The 19,757-nt window shown below is 42.0% G+C and overlaps 1 protein-coding gene across 2 annotated transcripts; it reads left to right on the top strand.

Annotated features, from left to right (window-relative positions):
* Window positions 1-201: 201 nt before the first annotated feature.
* Window positions 202-19,644, top strand: LOC115169426 (endophilin-A2). Of its 2 annotated transcripts, XM_029725013.1 has the most exons (9): window positions 202-416; window positions 7,571-7,639; window positions 7,747-7,963; window positions 8,167-8,300; window positions 8,417-8,575; window positions 15,939-16,042; window positions 16,239-16,369; window positions 16,481-16,540; window positions 16,977-19,644. In XM_029725013.1, exons 1-9 carry the CDS (start codon window positions 372-374, stop codon window positions 17,159-17,161), a joined length of 1,104 nt encoding a protein of 367 aa, XP_029580873.1. In that variant the 5' UTR covers window positions 202-371; the 3' UTR covers window positions 17,162-19,644. The 2 variants fall into 2 exon arrangements, with proteins under 2 accessions (XP_029580873.1, XP_029580874.1); XM_029725014.1 differs by lacking the exon at window positions 16,481-16,540 and having other exon boundaries at window positions 203-416.
* Window positions 19,645-19,757: the final 113 nt, after the last annotated feature.

Below are 19,757 nucleotides of genomic sequence, written 5' to 3'. Positions count from 1 at the left end.
CAACACAGAAACGTTTATTTGTAACATACTTAATTAAAAATATTTGGTAAGGAAAACTATTTAACTCATATTGTAAGTAACTATAGGTCATATTTCATATACATCTGGGAACACCGGACAGTTACTTTAATCCCCTTGGGCAATAGTGGGAGTTGCGAAATCGTCATCTAGCCACAGATTTTACTACTCTTTACAGGAAGTATGGTTGCCAGGCAAATTCCACTCACCAAGGCATAAAGTAAACCAGCTGAAAGACGTGTATGGTCAAAGCAGCAGAGAAACTTCAGCGAGCTATTCCTAAAATCTAACTTTCAGCATTTATTTTGAAGCAGCTTGCACGTAAAGAAATAAGCTAATATCCTGCTGCAAAAATGTCTGTCGCAGGCTTCAAGAAACAATTTTATAAAGCCAGCCAGGTCAGTGAACAACAACTTTTTACTTCGGCTAACGTTAGCTTGCTAGCGGTAGCTTTACTTATGCAATGGCTATTAATGTTATTTTTTACGAGGAAATATGTGACCCAAATGTTTTTGTTATCTAAATTATTCAACTTTTAATTTAGTCTAATGGGTAACTTCAGTGGACGGGTAAAGTCCTCGCAAAATTAAATCGGCATAGCGCCGGTGACTTGGGTATGTTACTTAGCCACTGTTAGCAGCTAGCTAGATGTCAGTTCAGCACGGTTTAGAAACTCTGACTGTGCAGTTACTTTGTCGCGTCGTTATGCGATTGACACAATTTTTAAATGTACTTCGGCTAGCTCACTACAATGTTTCAATTTGCCATAAAAAAACGCGCTTGAAAACAGCGCCATTGCAGTGATGTCATTATATATGTTTGCATAGCTAGCTAAATTAGTTAGTGAGTTGTAGTGAATGTTGACTTGACTCACTGGAAATACTTCCCCCCCATTCTCTGCTGAGTTCAGCAGAAAAAGTCAGCCACTCTCTCCTATCCTGGCCTGGGTTTACGGCCAGACTTCCAGTGGAGGAATGGGTAAAGCATGGTAGACTAGAGGTGAATTAAACTAGCTGTGTGAGTGAGCGAGACATTAAACCTTTTTATCTGAGCTCAACCAACAAGTGTGTGTCAGGGTGATGTCATGGGCATTTTATTACAATAGCTAAATATATTGGTAAAACTACAGATACTTATCTGTACCGCCTGCATTGCCATATCAATTGTCATGACTACAGAGAATGCACCTCTGACTGAAGTTACCATCATGTGTCCGTTTGTTGGGAGGGATGGAGGGAAGTGTAGTGTTTCTGGATGGAGATGGACATTCCATTCCTTCCAGACCCACCACACTGTTATTCTCTCGACAAACTATTCCCTTCCCCCTCTACCATTTCCTTCATCTGTCCATCTCCATGAAAAAGTATCTTGTAGTTGGAGTGATAGTGCTAATTTGCATATGGGGATGATTGGTAACCATGATTGACTCCATGTGTCTACCAGCCATAACAGTTGAATTCCTGTACTCGCCAGATACAAACATGCTTATTACCCTTTTGTGGAATTTATTGCATGATGTAGTTGTCACATTAACAATAGCGCTTATCTAATAATATGTTTGTTATTGAACGGATATGAAACGCATTGTAGCCATTGCCGCCGATACGAACAGAATCTGCATTTGGCATCAAGGGAAATAACTACAGAACAGTTTGTATAGTCCTAAGGAAGTCATCCGACAGCTTTGAGAGAGAGAAACTGTTGAAATGGGCCTATTAGGTTTTTGTAAATACACTTGAGGCCCTCCATAAATACTGCTGTAACACAGTGTTGTGTGTGAACTGGAATGGCCTCTCACTGTACCACTCACCTCTACAGCATATCCTAGTCTCAGACAGGTTATTTTGCATAGGCACCCATTAGGCTGGGCCTAGTCACCCTCAAACCCCTGTCATTAAATGTCCCATGAGTGTGCAGAGACTCAGACGTACCCTTATTATGAGGTCGTCTGCTATGTTATAGGGGCCTGTTTTGTAAATACGAGTGCAGTCTGTTGTAGTGTTGTCACGATTAAGGTTGGGTGATATTTGGGAGACCTCTTCAATGATATTCTGCTCCAAATATCACAATATCCAGTATAACTGTTTTGCCACGTTAATGACAGTTTCCAGACTGCAATTGTTGTGCTTATTTACAATATTATAGTCGTATTCACGTAGTGAACAAATAAGGCTTTGTGACGTGACTATCATTAATGTGATGAATGCTATTCATCGAATAATTACCTACTACGTTTAATGAGTTACCGGTTCCCAAATTAACTCAAGAATATATCGATATCATACCAGTCATCAATCAATCATTTCCTCACATCACTCATTCTGAATGTTGTTGACTTTGTAAAAATGGATGAACCCTTAACCTAAGGGATGAATCAGCGAAACACGAATTTGCTTAATTATTTATTTACTAACTAAATAATCTCACACACAAATGCATAAACACACACACATACACGGTACAGGTTATTGATTACTAGCATAATGCAATGAAAACAGTCCCTAGTGGACTACCTCGATATGACGGCTTGTTACACAATGGAAAGGCGGTGGGGAGAGACAGAGAGTGGACTTATCGTACATATATTTGGAAACTACGCTCACTGTAAATATGAATATTTAGCACCCTAACAACCGCTCGTAGATGTCTTTCTCTGTCGTCTCTCTGAAACCACTCGGTCTGTTTATGGCAAGTAATTAGATGTAAGTCTCTGGTTGTCCACCAGAGGTCACAATGTCTTTCTTAGTTGTAGGCTTCTTTTGTTCTGGAGTGTTTTTAGAATGGATACATCAGAGGTGTACCACACAGTGGTGAAAGGGATCTGTTCTTCCCTCCCGTCTTTGGTCAATTGTCCTAGACTACTTTATATACCAGCTGCAGACTGGGAATGTTTGGTCTAGTCTTCACCTTCAGGGGTTGGCAGGTAGCCTAGTGGTTAGAGCGTTGGGCCAGTAACCAAAAGGTTGCTGGATCGAATTCCCGATCTGACAAGGTAAAAATCTGTCGTTCTGCCCCTGAACAATGCAGTTAACCCACTGTTCCCCGGTAGGCTGTCATTGTAAATAAGAATTTGTTCATAACTGACTTGCCGAGTTAAATTAAGTTTACATCGTCACTTGGTCTTTACCATTTTCTGGTCTTGTAGTTTTAACCATTTCAACGTGTGGACCACGTTCTCTGGTCTGTATTTAAATTCTCAGAGAATCCTTTTAAGCACTCTGGCCTTGGAGGGTGTTCTGTCCTGTTGACACAATGTCTGTGCTCACATGGGTGTGGTTACTGACTGGGCCCAGGTTTAAATGAAAAGCCATTATCTCATTTAAAGGCTAAAATTATGTTTCTATCGTTTCAAAAGTATTCTTATACGTAATTGATTTTATACAACATTTAGATGCAAACCTGATATCTAGGACGTGTACACTTTCAGAGTTACAGTTATCTTGTTATACAGTCTTTCTGATCATTTTAATGACACCCCAAAATATAAATTTTCCATATTCCATCCCTCATCATCCCCAACGTTTGGATGTGGAAATATATTGTCCCGGTGTCTGTTGTTTGATGCTGAAGTTTTGGCAAGAGTCTCTCTCTATACACAGCACATTCCTTTGTTCAAAACTGCAGGGCAAGACGGAGAAAGTTTACGACTGGCATTAAGTCATAAAACCTGCCCAACTCCCCCCTTCCTCTCTGGTGGGAGAGAGAGGGGGGGGGGGGGGGTCTGGCTATCTGTCAGCCTGATCTGGCGCCTTTGATCCTTACTAAGGAGAGAGAGTCATGACAGCTTAGTTCATCAATTTAATGTAATTTTCAACATATTGATACAGCCCTACTGCTGATTAAACTGCAGTTTTGATTAGTACATTTCAAATATAGTCTTACACTTCACGATATATCGTCAATGTCAAATATCACGATATTCTATTTAATCATATATAGGCCCAACCCTAGTCACGATACCCACATTTTAGTATCACTACTTTATACCAGGGGTATTCAACTCTGTCTGGAGCCTGCTGATTTCTGTTCAACCTGATAATGAATTGCACCCACCTGGTGTCCCAGGTCTAACTCAGTCCCTGATTAGAGGGCAGCACTGGGGGGGAAAACACAGTGGAACAGGCTTTGAGGTCCAGAGTTGAGATTGGGGTCTCTATACTGTCACGATATTGCAGAAGGGGGAAAAAACTAAGTGGGGAGATGGACCGATTTTCCTTTTTTTTGGGGGGGGGGGGAGATTTGCTCTCAATCACACCTCTTTTATTTATTTATAGAGCATCCAATTAAGTCCACAACCATGCTGAAATCACATAGGAGACCATTTTTGAGGTTTGGTAAAAATCTAAATATTGATTTGAGTGTAGTTACCCTTTATTTAAAGTGCTCATGCACCTAGGGCTGATTTTTGTTTAGCAGTGTTTCTTTAGCTCACATGGAGTTTGCAAAATAAATGCCCACTTGATTGATGCAAATAATCCTGATTCTGCCAAGTAGGTGTAGGCTAGGTTGTACTTAACTTGAGATGGCTTTTGGGAAAGCCTTTCCATCTACCAGAAAACTGTTATCATTAGCACTCCTAATGGCTACACAAACTGGTAGACATACTCACACCGCTAACACACGCAGACGGCCCCATTCCCGTGCCGTTACCTTTTCAGAAAGTTTCAGGGAATGCGAATCACTGAGGCATTCTGTTCATGTCTTATGATAAACTTGGGAAAATGTGTTGCTTTTCTAATTAGTTCAGTATATTTAGTTGATTTCCAAACGCGAGACACGTTTGATAGAAGAACCAAAAGTAACATTCTAATACCGGACCGTTCTTAATGTTGTAGTATCGAAAAAGCGCTGAAGTATTGGTACACTGTGCAACGCCAGTCTGTTGGTGTGTTACTCACCCTGTGTCTGGTGGGGTGACTTGTTCGCTTATGGGTGTGGGCCATGGTGTGTTTCGTAAATCTTGCAACGCAGCAGTAGTGCCCAAACCGGATTCCTGGGTCGTTATTTTTGCCAGGAGAACCGATCAGGTCAACAGCCTGCCAATAAATACACAGTCACTTCCACACACACACACACACACTATCTCACTCACTCACATGCAAAGCGTTATGCACGTACAATACAACATCAGTAACAGTCTGTTGGCGCGCACGCATATACAAACACTCTTGCGCTTCCTCTTCTCTCTCTGACACAGTTCAAGCTAATTTGTTAGTCACATGAACTTCAAATGATGTAATGTCACATTTCAACGCCTATGACATTGAAAACCAATACGTAATTGCTTCATTTTGTGTCACTGAACTCCATACATTAGTCTGTTCCATTTCATAATATTGACTCTACTGTCATATGAGGAATTATTTTGAGTTGGCTCTTGGCAACATATGTTGATAATTTTGCTGCTCGGGTTTTAAAATTAGTAGCCTACTTGTTGCTACATCTTGAACCGCAGATCATGGAATAGGCTATGGCAGCATTAATGCACGGAGGGAGAACCTGCAAAACGGCTGGTGCTCATCATGTGAATGCACACCAGAGAGATGTGTTGAGAACATGAACAAACGCACCAGAGATATGTTCCCACTCCCAGGCAGGCCCACCTCCAGTCCTACATGTTATGTCATATAGCATCATGTGGATTACAGCTATCAGTAGCTGAAGCCTGGCCACTGAGCATGTAATGTGACAGCATTGAGCAAACCAGGTTTTGTGACTATGGTAACTGCAACAGTTATTGCACTTAAGGTGTGACTTGTTTCCCGATTCATGGCAACGACTGAAGCAGGCGTACGGTCTTTGAGACTGTATTGCACACTGATGGGCAGGTTATTAAGGTTGATGAGTAGTTACTATTTGATACGTTTTAATCAGTTGTGTTAAACTTGTGGAATGGAGGAAAAGCCTGCATACACTGGGTCTCCATGACTTAGATTAAAGAACACTGCTAATATAAAGACTGGTTGACTAACCCATCTGCTGTGTGTATGTAGTGAGATAAAGGCCCTGGAGACAGCTGCACTGAGTCACATGGTGGAGGAATATTCAATAAGCGTCTGTTTGATTTTTACCTGCCAATCAACCAAAAGCTTGTGTGTGTGTGAGAACGTCTCTGTCTGTGAAAGTGTTCCTGTCTGTCGGTGACTTGTGGGGTCCACTCTGGTGACTTCTTAAAAGGACATTCTACCCCAAAATGAATTAAAATAAAATTATGCTGACAGCAAATTGTATTAATTTTTTTAACCACGTTTTTTTTGTATTTTTTGGTTTTGTTGGGGGGGGGGGTGTTACAGGTACATTATCCATTTAAATGTTAATGTTTATAAAACATGTACCTGTAGGCTGCCACTCAAAAGAAAGAAGAAAAAAAACTGGCAAGAAATACATTAAGGAATAATAAATTCAGTATGAAAAAAAAAGTGGTCATCTCTGTGCTCGTCGTCCTCACCAGGGTCTTGACCTGACTGCAGTTCGGAGTCGTAACCGACTTCAGTGGGCCAATGCTCACCCTCGATGGCCACGGGCACACTGGACAAGTGTGCTCTTCACGGATGAATCCCGGTTTCAACTGTACCGGTCAGATGGCAGACAGTGTATGGCTCATGTGAGCGAGCGGTTTGCTGATGTCAACGTTGTAAACAAAGTGCCCCGTGGTGGGGTTATGGTATGGGCAGGCATATGCTACAGAAAACGAACACAATTGCATTTTATCAATGGCAATTTCAATGTACAGAGATACCATGATGAGATCCTGAGGCCCATTATCGTGCCGTTCATCCGCCGCCATCACCTCATGTTTCAGCATGATAATGCACCGCCCCATGTCGCAAGGATCTGTACACAATTCCTGGAAACTGAAAATGGCCCAGTTCTTCCATGGCCTGGATACTCATCAGACATGTCACCCATTTGAGCATGTTTGGGATGTTCTGGATCGACGTGTACGACAGCGTGTTCCAGTTTCCGCCAATATCCAGCAACTTTGCGCAGTCATTTGAAGAGGAGTGGGACAACATTCCACAGGCCATAAGGAACAGCCTGATCAACTCTATGCAAAGGAGAAGTTGCGCTGCATGAGGCAAATGGTGGTCACACCACATACTGACTGGGTTTCTGATCCACGCCTCTACCTTTTTTAAGGTATCGCTGACCAACAGATGCATATCTGTATTCTCAGTCATGTGAAATCCATAGATTAGGGCCTATTCAAATTATTTCAATTGACTGATTTCCTTTTTATATGAACTGTAATTCAGTAAAATCTTTGAAATGGTTGCATATAGAGGTGAAATGTTGTATTGACCATGTTCAGTGTAGACTTTCACTGCTAGGAGTAGACATGTCCTGTAATGAACCAGCACAGACTGGAGAAGAGCAAACTTTCTCCAGCACATGGTCAATACAACGTTTCACTTCTATATGCTACTACTTTGTCTGAATTAGGCCTGCTTTGTTGGGATCGAAAATTCATGTCCCGTGCAGAATGGATGTGAAAGAGACTTGTAGTCAACTTATTATTCTCCTCCCTTTCTCTCTGCCTTGTCCTTTGTAGATGGTGAGTGAGAAGGTGGGGGGTGCAGAAGGAACCAAGCTGGATGAAGACTTCAAAGATTTGGAGAAGGTAAGGGCTCTTTCCCCTTAACAAAATGACCCACAAGTACTACAAACAACCATTTTTGTTAAAGGAAGTTGTACATAATTCTCTTACTCTTTCTCTCCTCCCCACAGAGGGCAGATGTTACCAGCAAAGCGGTGGTTGACCTAATCTCTAAAACCTCTGAGTACCTGCAGCCCAACCCAGCGTCCAGGGCCAAGCTGACCATGCTGAACACAGTGTCTAAGATCCGGGGCCAGGTGAAGAGCCCTGGCTACCCCCAGGCTGAGGGGCTGCTGGGGGAGAGCATGGCCAAGTTTGGACGAGAGATGGGAGAGGACACCAACTTTGGTAAGAAAGAAAGAAATAGGTTTCATAAATCGCCATAACAGTTTTTAATTTTAGCCTTTGCCCCTCAAAATACAGAATTCCGGATGTGTTTGTGTGTGTATGAAGTAGTGACCACTCAAAAGAGTACTCAACAGAAGAACATTGTCCTTTGTGGCAGTTGAGTGGATTGTGTACCCACTCATGTAACTGTGTTTGTCCTGTAGGTGGTGCCCTGGTGGACGTGGGCGAGTCCATGAAGAGGCTGGCCGAAGTCAAGGACTCTCTGGATATCGACGTCAAGCAAAACTTTATCGACCCACTGCAGGCCGTTGTCGACAAGGACATCAAAGATATCCAGGTACAGATCAAGAATGAGATGAATGAGTGATTCTCAACTCTCCCCCAATGTTACACATTTTTGTTCTAACCCTGCACAATCAACTAAGGGAGAGCTCTCTCCTTCTCCCTGCTCAGTATCATCTGAAGAAGCTGGAGGGCAGGCGTCTGGACTACGACTATAAGAAGAAGCGGCAGGGGAAGATCCCAGACGAGGAGCTGAGATCGGCCCTGGAGAAGTTCCATGAGTCCAAAGAGATAGCAGAGAGCTCCATGCACAACCTGCTGGAGACTGACGTGAGTCATCAAATTGTATTAGTCACATGCGCCACATACAACAGGTGTAGACCTTAGAGTGAAACGCTTACTTACAAGCCCCTAACCAACAATGCAGTTTAAAAAATATGAATAAGAAATTAAAGGAACACGTAATTAAAGGGCAGCAGTAAAATAACAATAGCGAGACTATATACAGGGGGGTACCGGTACAGAGTCAATGTGCGGGGGCACCGGTTAGTCTAGGTAATTAAGGTAGTATGTACATGTAGGTAGAGTGATTATGCATAGATAATAACAGAGTAGCAGCGGCGTAAAAATGCACGCATGACTAAGTCGCTTTGGATAAATGTCTGCTAAATTATATACAGGTAACTGCCAAAATAATGGAAACACTTTTGTAAATTAGGGATACAAAGTATATTGAAAACAGGTGCTTCCACACAGGTTTGGTTCCAGAGTTAATTAACCAATTAACTTCCCATCATGCTTAGGGTCATGTATAAAAATGCTCGATAGGCCATTAATTTGGCTACCATGGCTATGCCCCCATAGGATGACAATGCCCCCATCCACAGGGCACGAGTGGTCACGAAATGGTTTGATGAGCATGAAAACAATATAAACCATATGCCATGGCCGTCTGTCACCAGATCTCAACCCAATTGAACACTTATGGGACAACCAAATTATTGAATTTCTAGTGGAAGAATGGTTTCGCATCCCTCCGATAGAGTTCAAGACACTTGTAGAATCTATGCCCAGGTGTATTGAAGCTGTTCTGTCTCGTGGTGGCCCCCAACGCCCTATTAAGACACTTTATGTTGGTGTTTCCCTTATTTTGACAGTTACCTGTATACAGTGGTGATTTAGCATATGAATCTTTGTGGGGCAAACTTTTTTTTAATGCATGCCAGCAAAGCCACAACACTAAACATTGCATTATAACGGTGACAAACTATGCCCACAAACTGTTAGGGCCTACATAAAGCTGTCCCAACAGCAGAGCTTTATTTTCAGCACCATGTGAATCCTTACCGCTGCTACACCTGGTTATCAGCAGAGCCTTGTCTGGCAGGGAAACAGTTCATTCAGCCTCGTTTACTGCCTTTTTAAAAAACATAGCTGATATGGCTGACTTGCTTAAACAAATGTGGTTTCTACTGACAATTGAGATGTACAAACTATGGCATAAGGGAACGATGAGTGGAAAAGAGGCAATCTGTAAAATTCAATTTAAGACAATGAGCGAGCTAGGACGGACGTAATCAATATAACTGTTTGTTCAGCACTTTTGAAATGTACAGCGACAGAATTCAGAATATGGGCTGTTCTTAGTATTCTCCCAGTACACCAAGTCAGAACCGTAGGATAAATAAAGGGGGCACATAAGCAGACAATGAATGCTCTTACAATATTCAACAACATTTCTCTAAAACAGGCAATAGGCTACATGTGCACCACCAAGTCAGAACAGTAAGGGGAAAGGGAACAAGGGGTGAGGAACTACTAATGGCTTACTACACAACATACACTTCGTATTACTTCCTTAGCTACATTATACATATCTCTCTGACATATTACAGAGGGGGGGGGGATCATGACATCAGTGATCTTCAGGTTGGCGCCCTATCAAGAGGCCCGACTTGGAATTACGAGTTGGATGACTGTTCGAAACGTATTTTCCCAGTAGGAGCTCTTTTTTTTCTCCCCCCAGAGTTCCCAGTTGTCTTGAACTCACTGAAGTCAGAAGGCTTGACACATCAGAAGGTTTGAAACGTTGGACCACCACAAACCCTCTCCATCGAATAGCAGGCAGGGGAAGGAAAATAGTCATTGCTTTGCAATGCTTGCAGTTAGCCACTGATTCCTTCCGAACCATTCATTGTTGAATTTGCGATTTCCAACTTGTTGTGTAATGTTTATGGTCGAATAGCACATATAGGTTTTTATCATTTCTCTTCATATGACAAGGATTGAAGAGGATTTGCCAGTAGATTGTCGATGTGATTCATGATGACTGCTTGTCTAGCTTGATAGCTAATATTTTGAAATTATGATGTTGACATGAGTCCAATCCAAGCTAAGGTAGATATGTGATTTGACATCGTTTTATTTGTGGCCAATGACCTTGAGCCTTCTTAGATGGGCACTTCTAATGTAAATCTATCGCAGCACCCAAGGGGCTTGGAACTTTCTAGCTCTCCCTGTAGATTTTGCGGTGACGTAGTATCCCCATGAGTAAAGAAGATTACCAACCCCTACACTCTGTAGTTTCTGCTGGCTACTCTTCCACCACAGAAAGCACTGAGCTAGGCTGAAACACCTGCATTTTGGAGCTGCCTTACTCAAGAAAGCAAAACAATAGATCATGTTTGTATGCGGCATTATCTCAATTATGCATTTTTTACATTGTTTGCAAACTGATATGTGACACGTAGTAATGCCAAAATAACATGCAAAACACACACATATATATATATATTTTAGCTGAACAGGTGTGGCTCAAAACAGGTGGCTCTCTGTCCCACCTGCCCTGAATGATTGGTCGCCACTGCCTGTATACTATATATAGTGCTCCTTACAACTGAATTGGTCATAAAGTGGTCCCTTAACAGAAACATACAGTATGTGCCTAAACTCCTCAATAGCAAGTAGAAACAACAGCGACAAGGAAAAAAGGGAGCCTATTTTCCATTGGTTGTCTGGGTAGAAGGTCAGAGCTAGTATGATCGTCATGCCATATGAGGTTTCATACTCCCAAGCCATAATACCCTATCGCTAGCATTGGCACAAGATTTGGCATCAACATTAGCATTAGCCTTGATGAGTATTTCAGGACCAGAATGCAGTCAGCTTGCCACGACTACATAGCTGGCTAGTGGAACAGTTAAGTAATGTCACAGCAATGTTGGTACCAGCAACTGAGAACATGTCTAACCCGTGTGATGGCCTGGGGCCTCATTTATAAATGTTGTGTATGTATAAAATATACCCCAAAACATGCATGCGCCACTTTTCCCGCAAAAGTTGTCATTTATTAAAATTGAACTTGGCGTGAGAATGTGCTTCACTCCACGCAAACTTCAGACCATGTGTGCGCACATTTTCTAGTGGTTGAAGTATTGTATTGCGTGCAAATGGGGGATGAATAAAAAACAAGATGCAGCCATTGGCAGTTAGTAGGCCTAAGAGTGAAAATCTGTGTACATTTTTTTTTTAAAGAACCTACCGTAATTTCCGGACTATAAGCCGCTACATTTTTCCCAGGCTTTGAACCTCGCGGCTTAAACAATGACGTGGCTAATATATGGATTTTTCCCGCTTTAAAATAAAAAAAATAAAAAGTAAAACACTCTGTGACGTGCTCAGTTTTTTGCTGGCAAATCAGATTAAGAAGGCAAGTCAGATTAAGAACACATTCTTATTTTCAATGGCCTAGGAACGGGGGTTAACTGCATTGTTCAGGGGGATTCGTTTTTGCAACCTTCCGGTTACTAGTCCAACGCTCTAACCACCTGCCTTACATTGCACTCCACGAGGAGCCTGCATGGCAGGCTGACTACCTGTTACGCGAGGGCAGCAAGAAGCCAAGGTAAGTTGCTAGCTAGCATTGATCGTTTTTTATAAGATAAATTTAATCTTAACATAATCACTAGTTAACTACACATGGTTGATGATATTACTAGTTTATCTAACGTGTCCTGCGTTGCATATAATCGATGCGGTGCCTGTTAATTTCTCATTGAATCACAGCCTACTTCGACAAACGGGTGATGATTTTAACAAGCGCATTTGCGAAAAAAGCACTGTCGTTGCACCAATGTACCTAACCATAAACATCAATGCCTTTCTTTAAAAATTTTAAACCTGCGTATTTTGTTAATATTGCCTGCTAACGTGAATTTGTGTCACTTCTCTAGCGTTCCATGCAAGCGGTCAGGGTATATATAGCAGTTTGGGCCGCCTGGCTCATTGCGGACTGTGCGAAGTCCATTTATTCCTAACAAAGGCCATAATTAATTTGCCAGAATTGTACATAATTATGACATAACATTTGAAGGTTGTGCAATATAACAGGAATATTTAGACTTAGATAAAATACGGAACGGTTCCGTATTTCACTGAAATAATAAACGTTTCGTTTTCGAAATGATAGTTTCCGGATTCGACCATATTAATGACCAAAGGCTCGTATTTCTGTGTGTTATGTTATAATTAAGTCTATGATTTGATAGAGCAGTCTGACTGAGTGATGGTAGGCAGCAGCAGACTCGTAAGCATTCATTCAAACAGCACCTTCGTGCGTTTTTCCAGCAGCTCTTCGCAATTCTTCAAGCATTGGGCTGTTTATGACTTCAAGCCTATCAACTCCCAAGATTAGACTGGTGTAACCGATGTGAAATGGCTAGCTAGTTAGCGGGTGCACGCTAATAGCGTTTCAAACGTCACTCGCTCTGAGACTTGGGAGTGGTTGTTCCCCTTGCTCTACATCGGTAACGCTGCTTCGAGGGTGGCTGTTGTCGATTTGTTCCTGGTTTGAGCCCAGGTAGGAGCGAGGAGAGGGACGGAATCTATACTGTTACACTGGCAATACTAAAGTGCCAATAGTCAAAGGTATATGAAATACAAATCGTATGGAAAGAAATAGTCCTATAATTCCTATAATAACTACAACCTAAAACTTCTTACCTGGGAATATTGAAGACTCATGTTAAAAGGAACCACCAGCTTTCATATGTTCTCATGTTCTGAGCAAGGAACTTAAACGTTAGCTTTTTTACATGGCACATATTGCACTTTTACTTTCTTCTCCAACACTTTGTTTTTGCATTATTTAAACCAAATTGAACATGTTTCATTATTTGAGGCTAAATTGATAGTATTTAAGTTAAAATAAGTGTTCATTCAGTATTGTTGTAATTGTCATTATTACAAATCAAAAACCAAAAATTGGCGGAATTTTATTTTTTTATTTTTTTAATCGGTATCTGCTTTCGTTGGTCCTCCAATAATCGGTATTGGCGTTGAAAAATCATAATCGGTCGACCTCTAGTGCCTAGGGTCGTTGTTCTGTTGGAAGGTGAACCTTCGCCTCAGCCTGAGGCCCGGAGTACTCTGGAACAGGTTTTCATCAAGGATCTCTCTGTACTTTGCGCTGTACATCTTTGCCTCGATCCTGACCTGTCTCCCAGTCCCTGCCACTGAAAAAGTTTCCCACAGCATGATGCTGCCGCAACCATGGTTCACTGTAGGGATGGTGCCAGGTTTTGGTTTTCCTCAACGTGGCATTCAGGCCAACGAGTTCAATCTTGGTTTCATCAGACCAGAGAATCTTGCTTCTCATGTTCTGAGAGTCCTTTAGGTGCCTTTTGGCAAACTCCAAGCAGGCTGTCATGTGCCTTTTTACTGAGGAGTGGCTCCACAGAGGAACTCTGGAGCTCTGTCAGTGACCTTTGGTTTTTGGTCACCTCCCTGACCAAGGCCTTTCTCCCCCGACTGCTCAGTTTGTCTGTGCGGCTAGTTCCAAACTTCTTCCATTTTAGAATGATGGAGGCCACTATGTTCTTGGGGACCTTCAATGCTGCAGCCATTTTTTGGTACCCTTCCGCATATCTGTGCCTCGACACAATCCTGTCTCTGAGCACTACGGACAATTCCTTCGACCTCATGGCTTGGTTTTTCTCTGACATGCACTGTCAACTATGGGACCATATATAGACAGGTGTGTGCCTTTCCAAATAATGTCCAATCAATTGAATTTGCCACAGGTGGACTCCAGTCAAGTTGTAGAAACATCTGAAGGATGATCAATGGAAACAGGATGCACCTTATCTTAATTTAGTCTCATAGCAAAGGGTCTGAATACTTACCACCCCTAATGCCAAGAGTTTGCAAAGCTGTCATCAAGGCAAAGGGGGCTACTTTGAAGAATCTGAAATATAAAATATATTTTGATTTGTTTAACACTTTTCTTTTGGTTACTATATGATTCCATATGTGTTATTTCATAGTTTTGATGTCTTCACTATTATTCTACAATGTAGAAAATAGTAAAAAAATAAAGAAACCCTGGAATGAGTAGGTGTCCAAACTTTTGACTGGTACTTTGTGTTTTTATATATAGTGCAGTCTGACATTATTGAGATTCTTGATAAACATGAGCAATAATGACTATGAAGTAAATCATTGAAATACTGAGCTTTATTGTATATTCAAAACGATTAACAGTGGAGGTTAGCATGTCTTGGGGGTATTTTCTTTCAGTAACTGCCAAAATAAAGGAAAAACCAACAGTGTTTTAATGCCACTTTTGGTACCTACATGATTCCATATGTCTTATTTCATAGTTTTCATGTCTTCACTATTATTCTACAATTTAGAAAATAGTAAAAATAAAGAAACTCTTGAATGAGTAGGTGTGTCCAAACTTTAGACTTTATATATATATATATATATATATATATATAGAGAGAGAGAGAGAACTGTGCAAAAATATCTAAACCTGTTTTCGCTCTGTCATTATGGGGTATTGTGTGTAGATTGCTGAGGATTTTTTTTAAAATCCATTTTAGAATAGGGCTGTAACAAAATGTGGAAAAAGTGAAGGGGTCTAAATACTTTCCGAAGGCACTATGTATGCAACTACTGTAAGTAGCCTACTGTAATGTCAATATTTTTGAGTAGTTTCAGAACTTGCGGGCGGTCCAGCATATTTAGGATTGTGGTAAAAGTTGATGCAAAACATTGTTGAATTCAAACGTTCTGCTGACAGATCCACAACAATTAGCGGCAGATTTTATTTAAGAATCTGTCAGTCCTTTGCCAAATGCAGTAATTTATGCTGTAAAAGATTAAAAGATTCTGCCAACACCTTCAAAGACATTTTGATACAATTTGCCATTGCTCTTGCTTTTAGAAACTGACGTGGCCGAATTCCAATAGTTCTAAATTATGCAGCAAATAAAGGGTGTTTTCACAATAAAAGGTGAATGGAGGGTGTTTTCCAGGCAGAGTTATAATGCTTGTTCACGCGCCCACAGTTTTAAGACGGCTCTGATTTATAACATCTCTATTTTTAGACATACATATTCATTTCAGAAATTGCGCACGCAGAAATTGTGTGTGAAATTTACGCAACTGTTATAAACGAGGCCCATGTTAGGTATTTACCTTTTGTTCCATCAGGGTATGGAGTGAGTACAACACGTGTTAGTCAGGAACAAAGCAGTTTTGAGAGTCAGAAAATAGGCCTTGTGAGGGGAGAGGATGAAGAACAATGACGCAAACGTGCCAAAGTGTAAGTGTGCTATGGTAATGGAATTTCTTGTCCAGTCCCCCTGTATAAATAATACATCAGACTGATTTTTGTGCTTGTGTGTAGGTGGAGCAGGTGAGTCAGATGGCTTCTCTGGTGGAGTCCCAGCTGCAGTATCACAAACAGGCCGTGCAGGTTCTGGAGGAGCTGACTGACAAACTCCGAGACCGGTATTTAAGCTGTGTGTGTGTGTGTGTGTGTGTGTGTGTGTGTGTGTGTGTGTGTGTGTGTGTGTGTGTGTGTGTGTGTGTGTGTGTGTGTGTGTGTGTGTGTGTGTGTGGACATCTACAATTCAGTTGAAGATGTTTGTGTTGATTGTCACTGTGTGTGTGACCCGAGTCATCCCCTCTCCTGTGTGTGTATTAGGGTGAACGAGGCCCAGTCTCGCCCCAGGCGTGAGTACACTCCTAAACCCAAACCCTCCTTTGACTACGGAGAGCCGGAGCACTCAAACGGAGGATACTCCCCCACTGCCAACCCCTCTTCATACTCATCAGGTAAGATTGGCCCTTAGCTGCGTGCGGTGTGCGTGCTTTTGTCCTTGTCCCTGTCTGTGTGTATCTATTGTCTCACCAGCCCAGAACTGATCTTTCTCTATGTATGTATAGCCCCCCTTGTAGAAGTTCCATCCTTCCGTAGAACACCGTCCATGAAGAACAATCAACATTGTGAGTGTGTGTGTGTCTGTGAAAGAGTGACACTTAAATGGTATTTTATTGACTCCCTTTAGGAGTTTTTTTTTTAATAACATGGAATGGTGTGTGTTGGATGCTTTAACCCTCCCATCCCCTGCATGTCACAACAAAGAGTATACGGTTTGTCACTAACACACACTCCCACATGCCCCAGCCTCTACAACCACTAAACTAACCCTGTGCGCTGGATCTGGTAACTGGTAACGGTTCCCTTCAGCCCTCTGAACCCAGCGGTTCGGATGTTTCTGAAGTGTTCTGGTTCCGGAAGTGTTCCTCTCCTGCATCTCCCTCATTTAAACTCTGGAATTGGCCTTTGTTTGAAAATGCTAACTGTGTTTCAGAAGAATGCAACATTTTTCAAGTTTCCTTTTTCTCTTTCCAACGCATTCCTCTCCTTCCCTGTCCCCAGCCTCTGAGCCTTGCGCTAAGGCATTATATGACTTTGAGCCGGAGAACGAGGGCGAGCTGGGCTTCCGCGAGGGCGACATCATCACGCTGACCAACCGCATCGACGAGAACTGGTTCGAGGGCACACTCCACGGCCAATCGGGATTCTTCCCCAACAACTACGTAGAAGTGGTGGTGCCCCTGTAACGCTCAGAGAGGAGAATGAGAGGGAGGGAGAGGGAGACGAGAGGGGGCATCTCATTTGTCTGAAGTGGGTCACTGGTCTAAATACAAGGAGATCTCGGCATGAAGAAAGTAGCTGAGGAGAGAGGTCACTTTAGATTGAGATTCAACCAAAGATGGATGGACAGAAAAAGTGATGGAGACAGGAAAAGGATGCTGACGGAGGGAAAAGTTAGTACAACGTTGGGGTTGGGTGTATCTTTGTTGTCATTCTCTATGCACCAGTGCACTTTCTACCCTTCACCTCCCTTACCGGGAGATATGAAGAAGGGGTTCCTAGAGGAGATGTTTGTGTTTATTATGCGTGAGCTGTACCTATGAACACTACCAGGCTATGCTGTAAGCAGACCTAGAAAAAAAACTGCAGCAAAATTGCCTTGACATTGTTGCCTTTAATCACTAATTTACTTTACGTTGTCCTCATTTCTAGGCAGAATTGTTTAAATATATTTTACTCTTCCACGAGTGGGAATCAAAAGCCTGTTTAATTTTGATGCACACACTTCCTCTTCTTTTATATACAAATACAAGAGGTGGAGCGTTAGATGGATCTCCGTTTTAGCACTTATATGCTGCCCTCTGCTGGTCTATGTGTGTTATACTTTCAGGAGTAGGATGAAGTTGCAATAGATACTGATCCGTTTTGCGTGTTTTCCCCCCCTAATGGTTTATTTAGTGGTCCTTTTTTCCAAACTCATAATCTATCCCATACTTGTAAAATGTGATTGTTCAGCTTGTATGTGGAATAAGTAGCCTGTTTTCCAGCCTGTTTCTACTCAAGCCAGCGTGGCCATTGTCTTGGTAAGGCAACAATATGGGGCTGGGCACCTAGGCTAGTGAATAACTGTAGTGAAGGGTCCTTTTCTGTTGGCATACACACAGCTCTGCTGGTCACAGTTGTACTATGTCTCTGAACACTATCTCTGTTTAGTACTGTTACTGCTGCTAGGCTGCCTTTCATAGACTCCGTCTGCAATACCCCTCTGCCTTACACTAACTTTTACATGGTCTAATTATCAAAAAGGGGACATTTTGCATTTCTCACCCAAAGTCCTTAGTTCTGAATGTGTTTTTGTGTTCTAAAACCGATTTGTCGTAATCTGCACCCTCTGACAATAACCCTAGTCTCTGTGTGCCTGAGGGCTGACACCAAAGTAACATTATTTTTTGGAGAGTGGAGATGGATACCACAGTGGCCTCCTATAATTGACTTGCTACAGTCAGTCTGCGTGTATGTCTGTCAGTATACATCGCTTGTTGACACGGCTGGCAGTGTCTTGGAGAATGTATTCAGGTTTTCTAGAGTATTTACGTGTCACCCCCATTGTTTGTGTGGGAGAGAAAGAGTGGACAGAGTACTGGATATGACCAAACACTCGTGTTTTTCTGGGTGTTACAAACTGTTCTAGTTTCAGTTCCACCTTTTAACCCAGAGCCTCAGAACTGTAAAGATATGAACTCTACACACAGACAATAACTGGTTCTCCTTGTTATCTCGTTGATTCACTCCTTCATGGCATCCGTGGAAGTGGAGCATAATCTTTTATTTAGAAATAGCATAGCTTATCCCCTACCCCCACTCTCTGGCTCTCTGCCCCCATCCCCTGCCCCCATTCCTATGCCCCTTGCCTCCCCTCCAAACCCTCTCTCACACCTGCCCCTGGTCCCTCCCTATTGTCATCCCTAACCCCCCCTTCACTCATCTCCTAATCCTCCCCCTCGAGCCCTGCCTCTCTCCCATCACTACAGAACTCTCCCTCTCTCTCCACTCCTTCCCTAGAACATGCAGCTCACTACCAAAAGAAACCGAATATCCCTTGTGCATTTTGGCATGTACCTCTTAACTTAATGTTTACGTGTTTCTCTTGTTGTCTATTATATTTGTTGAGTTGACATGGTTTTGGGTGAGTAATGTGAGGGTGCAGGTGTGGTTTGTCATGGCCCATTAGCCTAACTGAAAATAACTAGGCAGGGGGAAGAGAGGCTCGTTGTCAACAACTATTCTAATGCCATTGGTGACTAATTATATATGTATGTTTTTCACACTACATTCAGAGCTGGGGTAGATCTACCAACCCCCCCACTGGAGTACCATATTATTTAGATATTATGAAAATAAGTATTATCATAACTTTATTTTAATATACAGAATCATATTGGAAGGTGTCCAGTGTAAATTGCTAGTAGCCTGTATGTGTCTCTATAGGTAATGCCTTGGTTTAGCGATTTAATGCCTCATTTTGAGGCTCTTTTTTTTGTTGTAACTGTGACACTCCAGGGATCGAGGCTTGAACCAATTCAGGATTATCTTTTTATATGGATTATCTCTATATTATCTCTGTATTGTCATACATAATCTCCTGTGTATTGTATATTTTTGTTATGATGTAAAGGGGAAAGGATGCTGTCCTTTCACTTGTTAAATAAATATAAAGGAAAGTGAAGTGGCCCTCAGTGTGCTGGTTATGTCTTCGGGTTTACAATGCATGATTGGATGGATTATTTTCTTTTGGGGGGGATGCACATTATGCATATCATTTACATATGAATTACACTATTT

Source organism: Salmo trutta, chromosome 31 (assembly GCF_901001165.1).
Source record: "Salmo trutta chromosome 31, fSalTru1.1, whole genome shotgun sequence".
Classification (NCBI taxonomy): Eukaryota; Metazoa; Chordata; class Actinopteri; order Salmoniformes; family Salmonidae; genus Salmo; species Salmo trutta.
The sequence above is the reverse complement of the archived record's forward strand: the minus strand, read 5'-3'. Positions and strand labels throughout refer to the sequence as shown.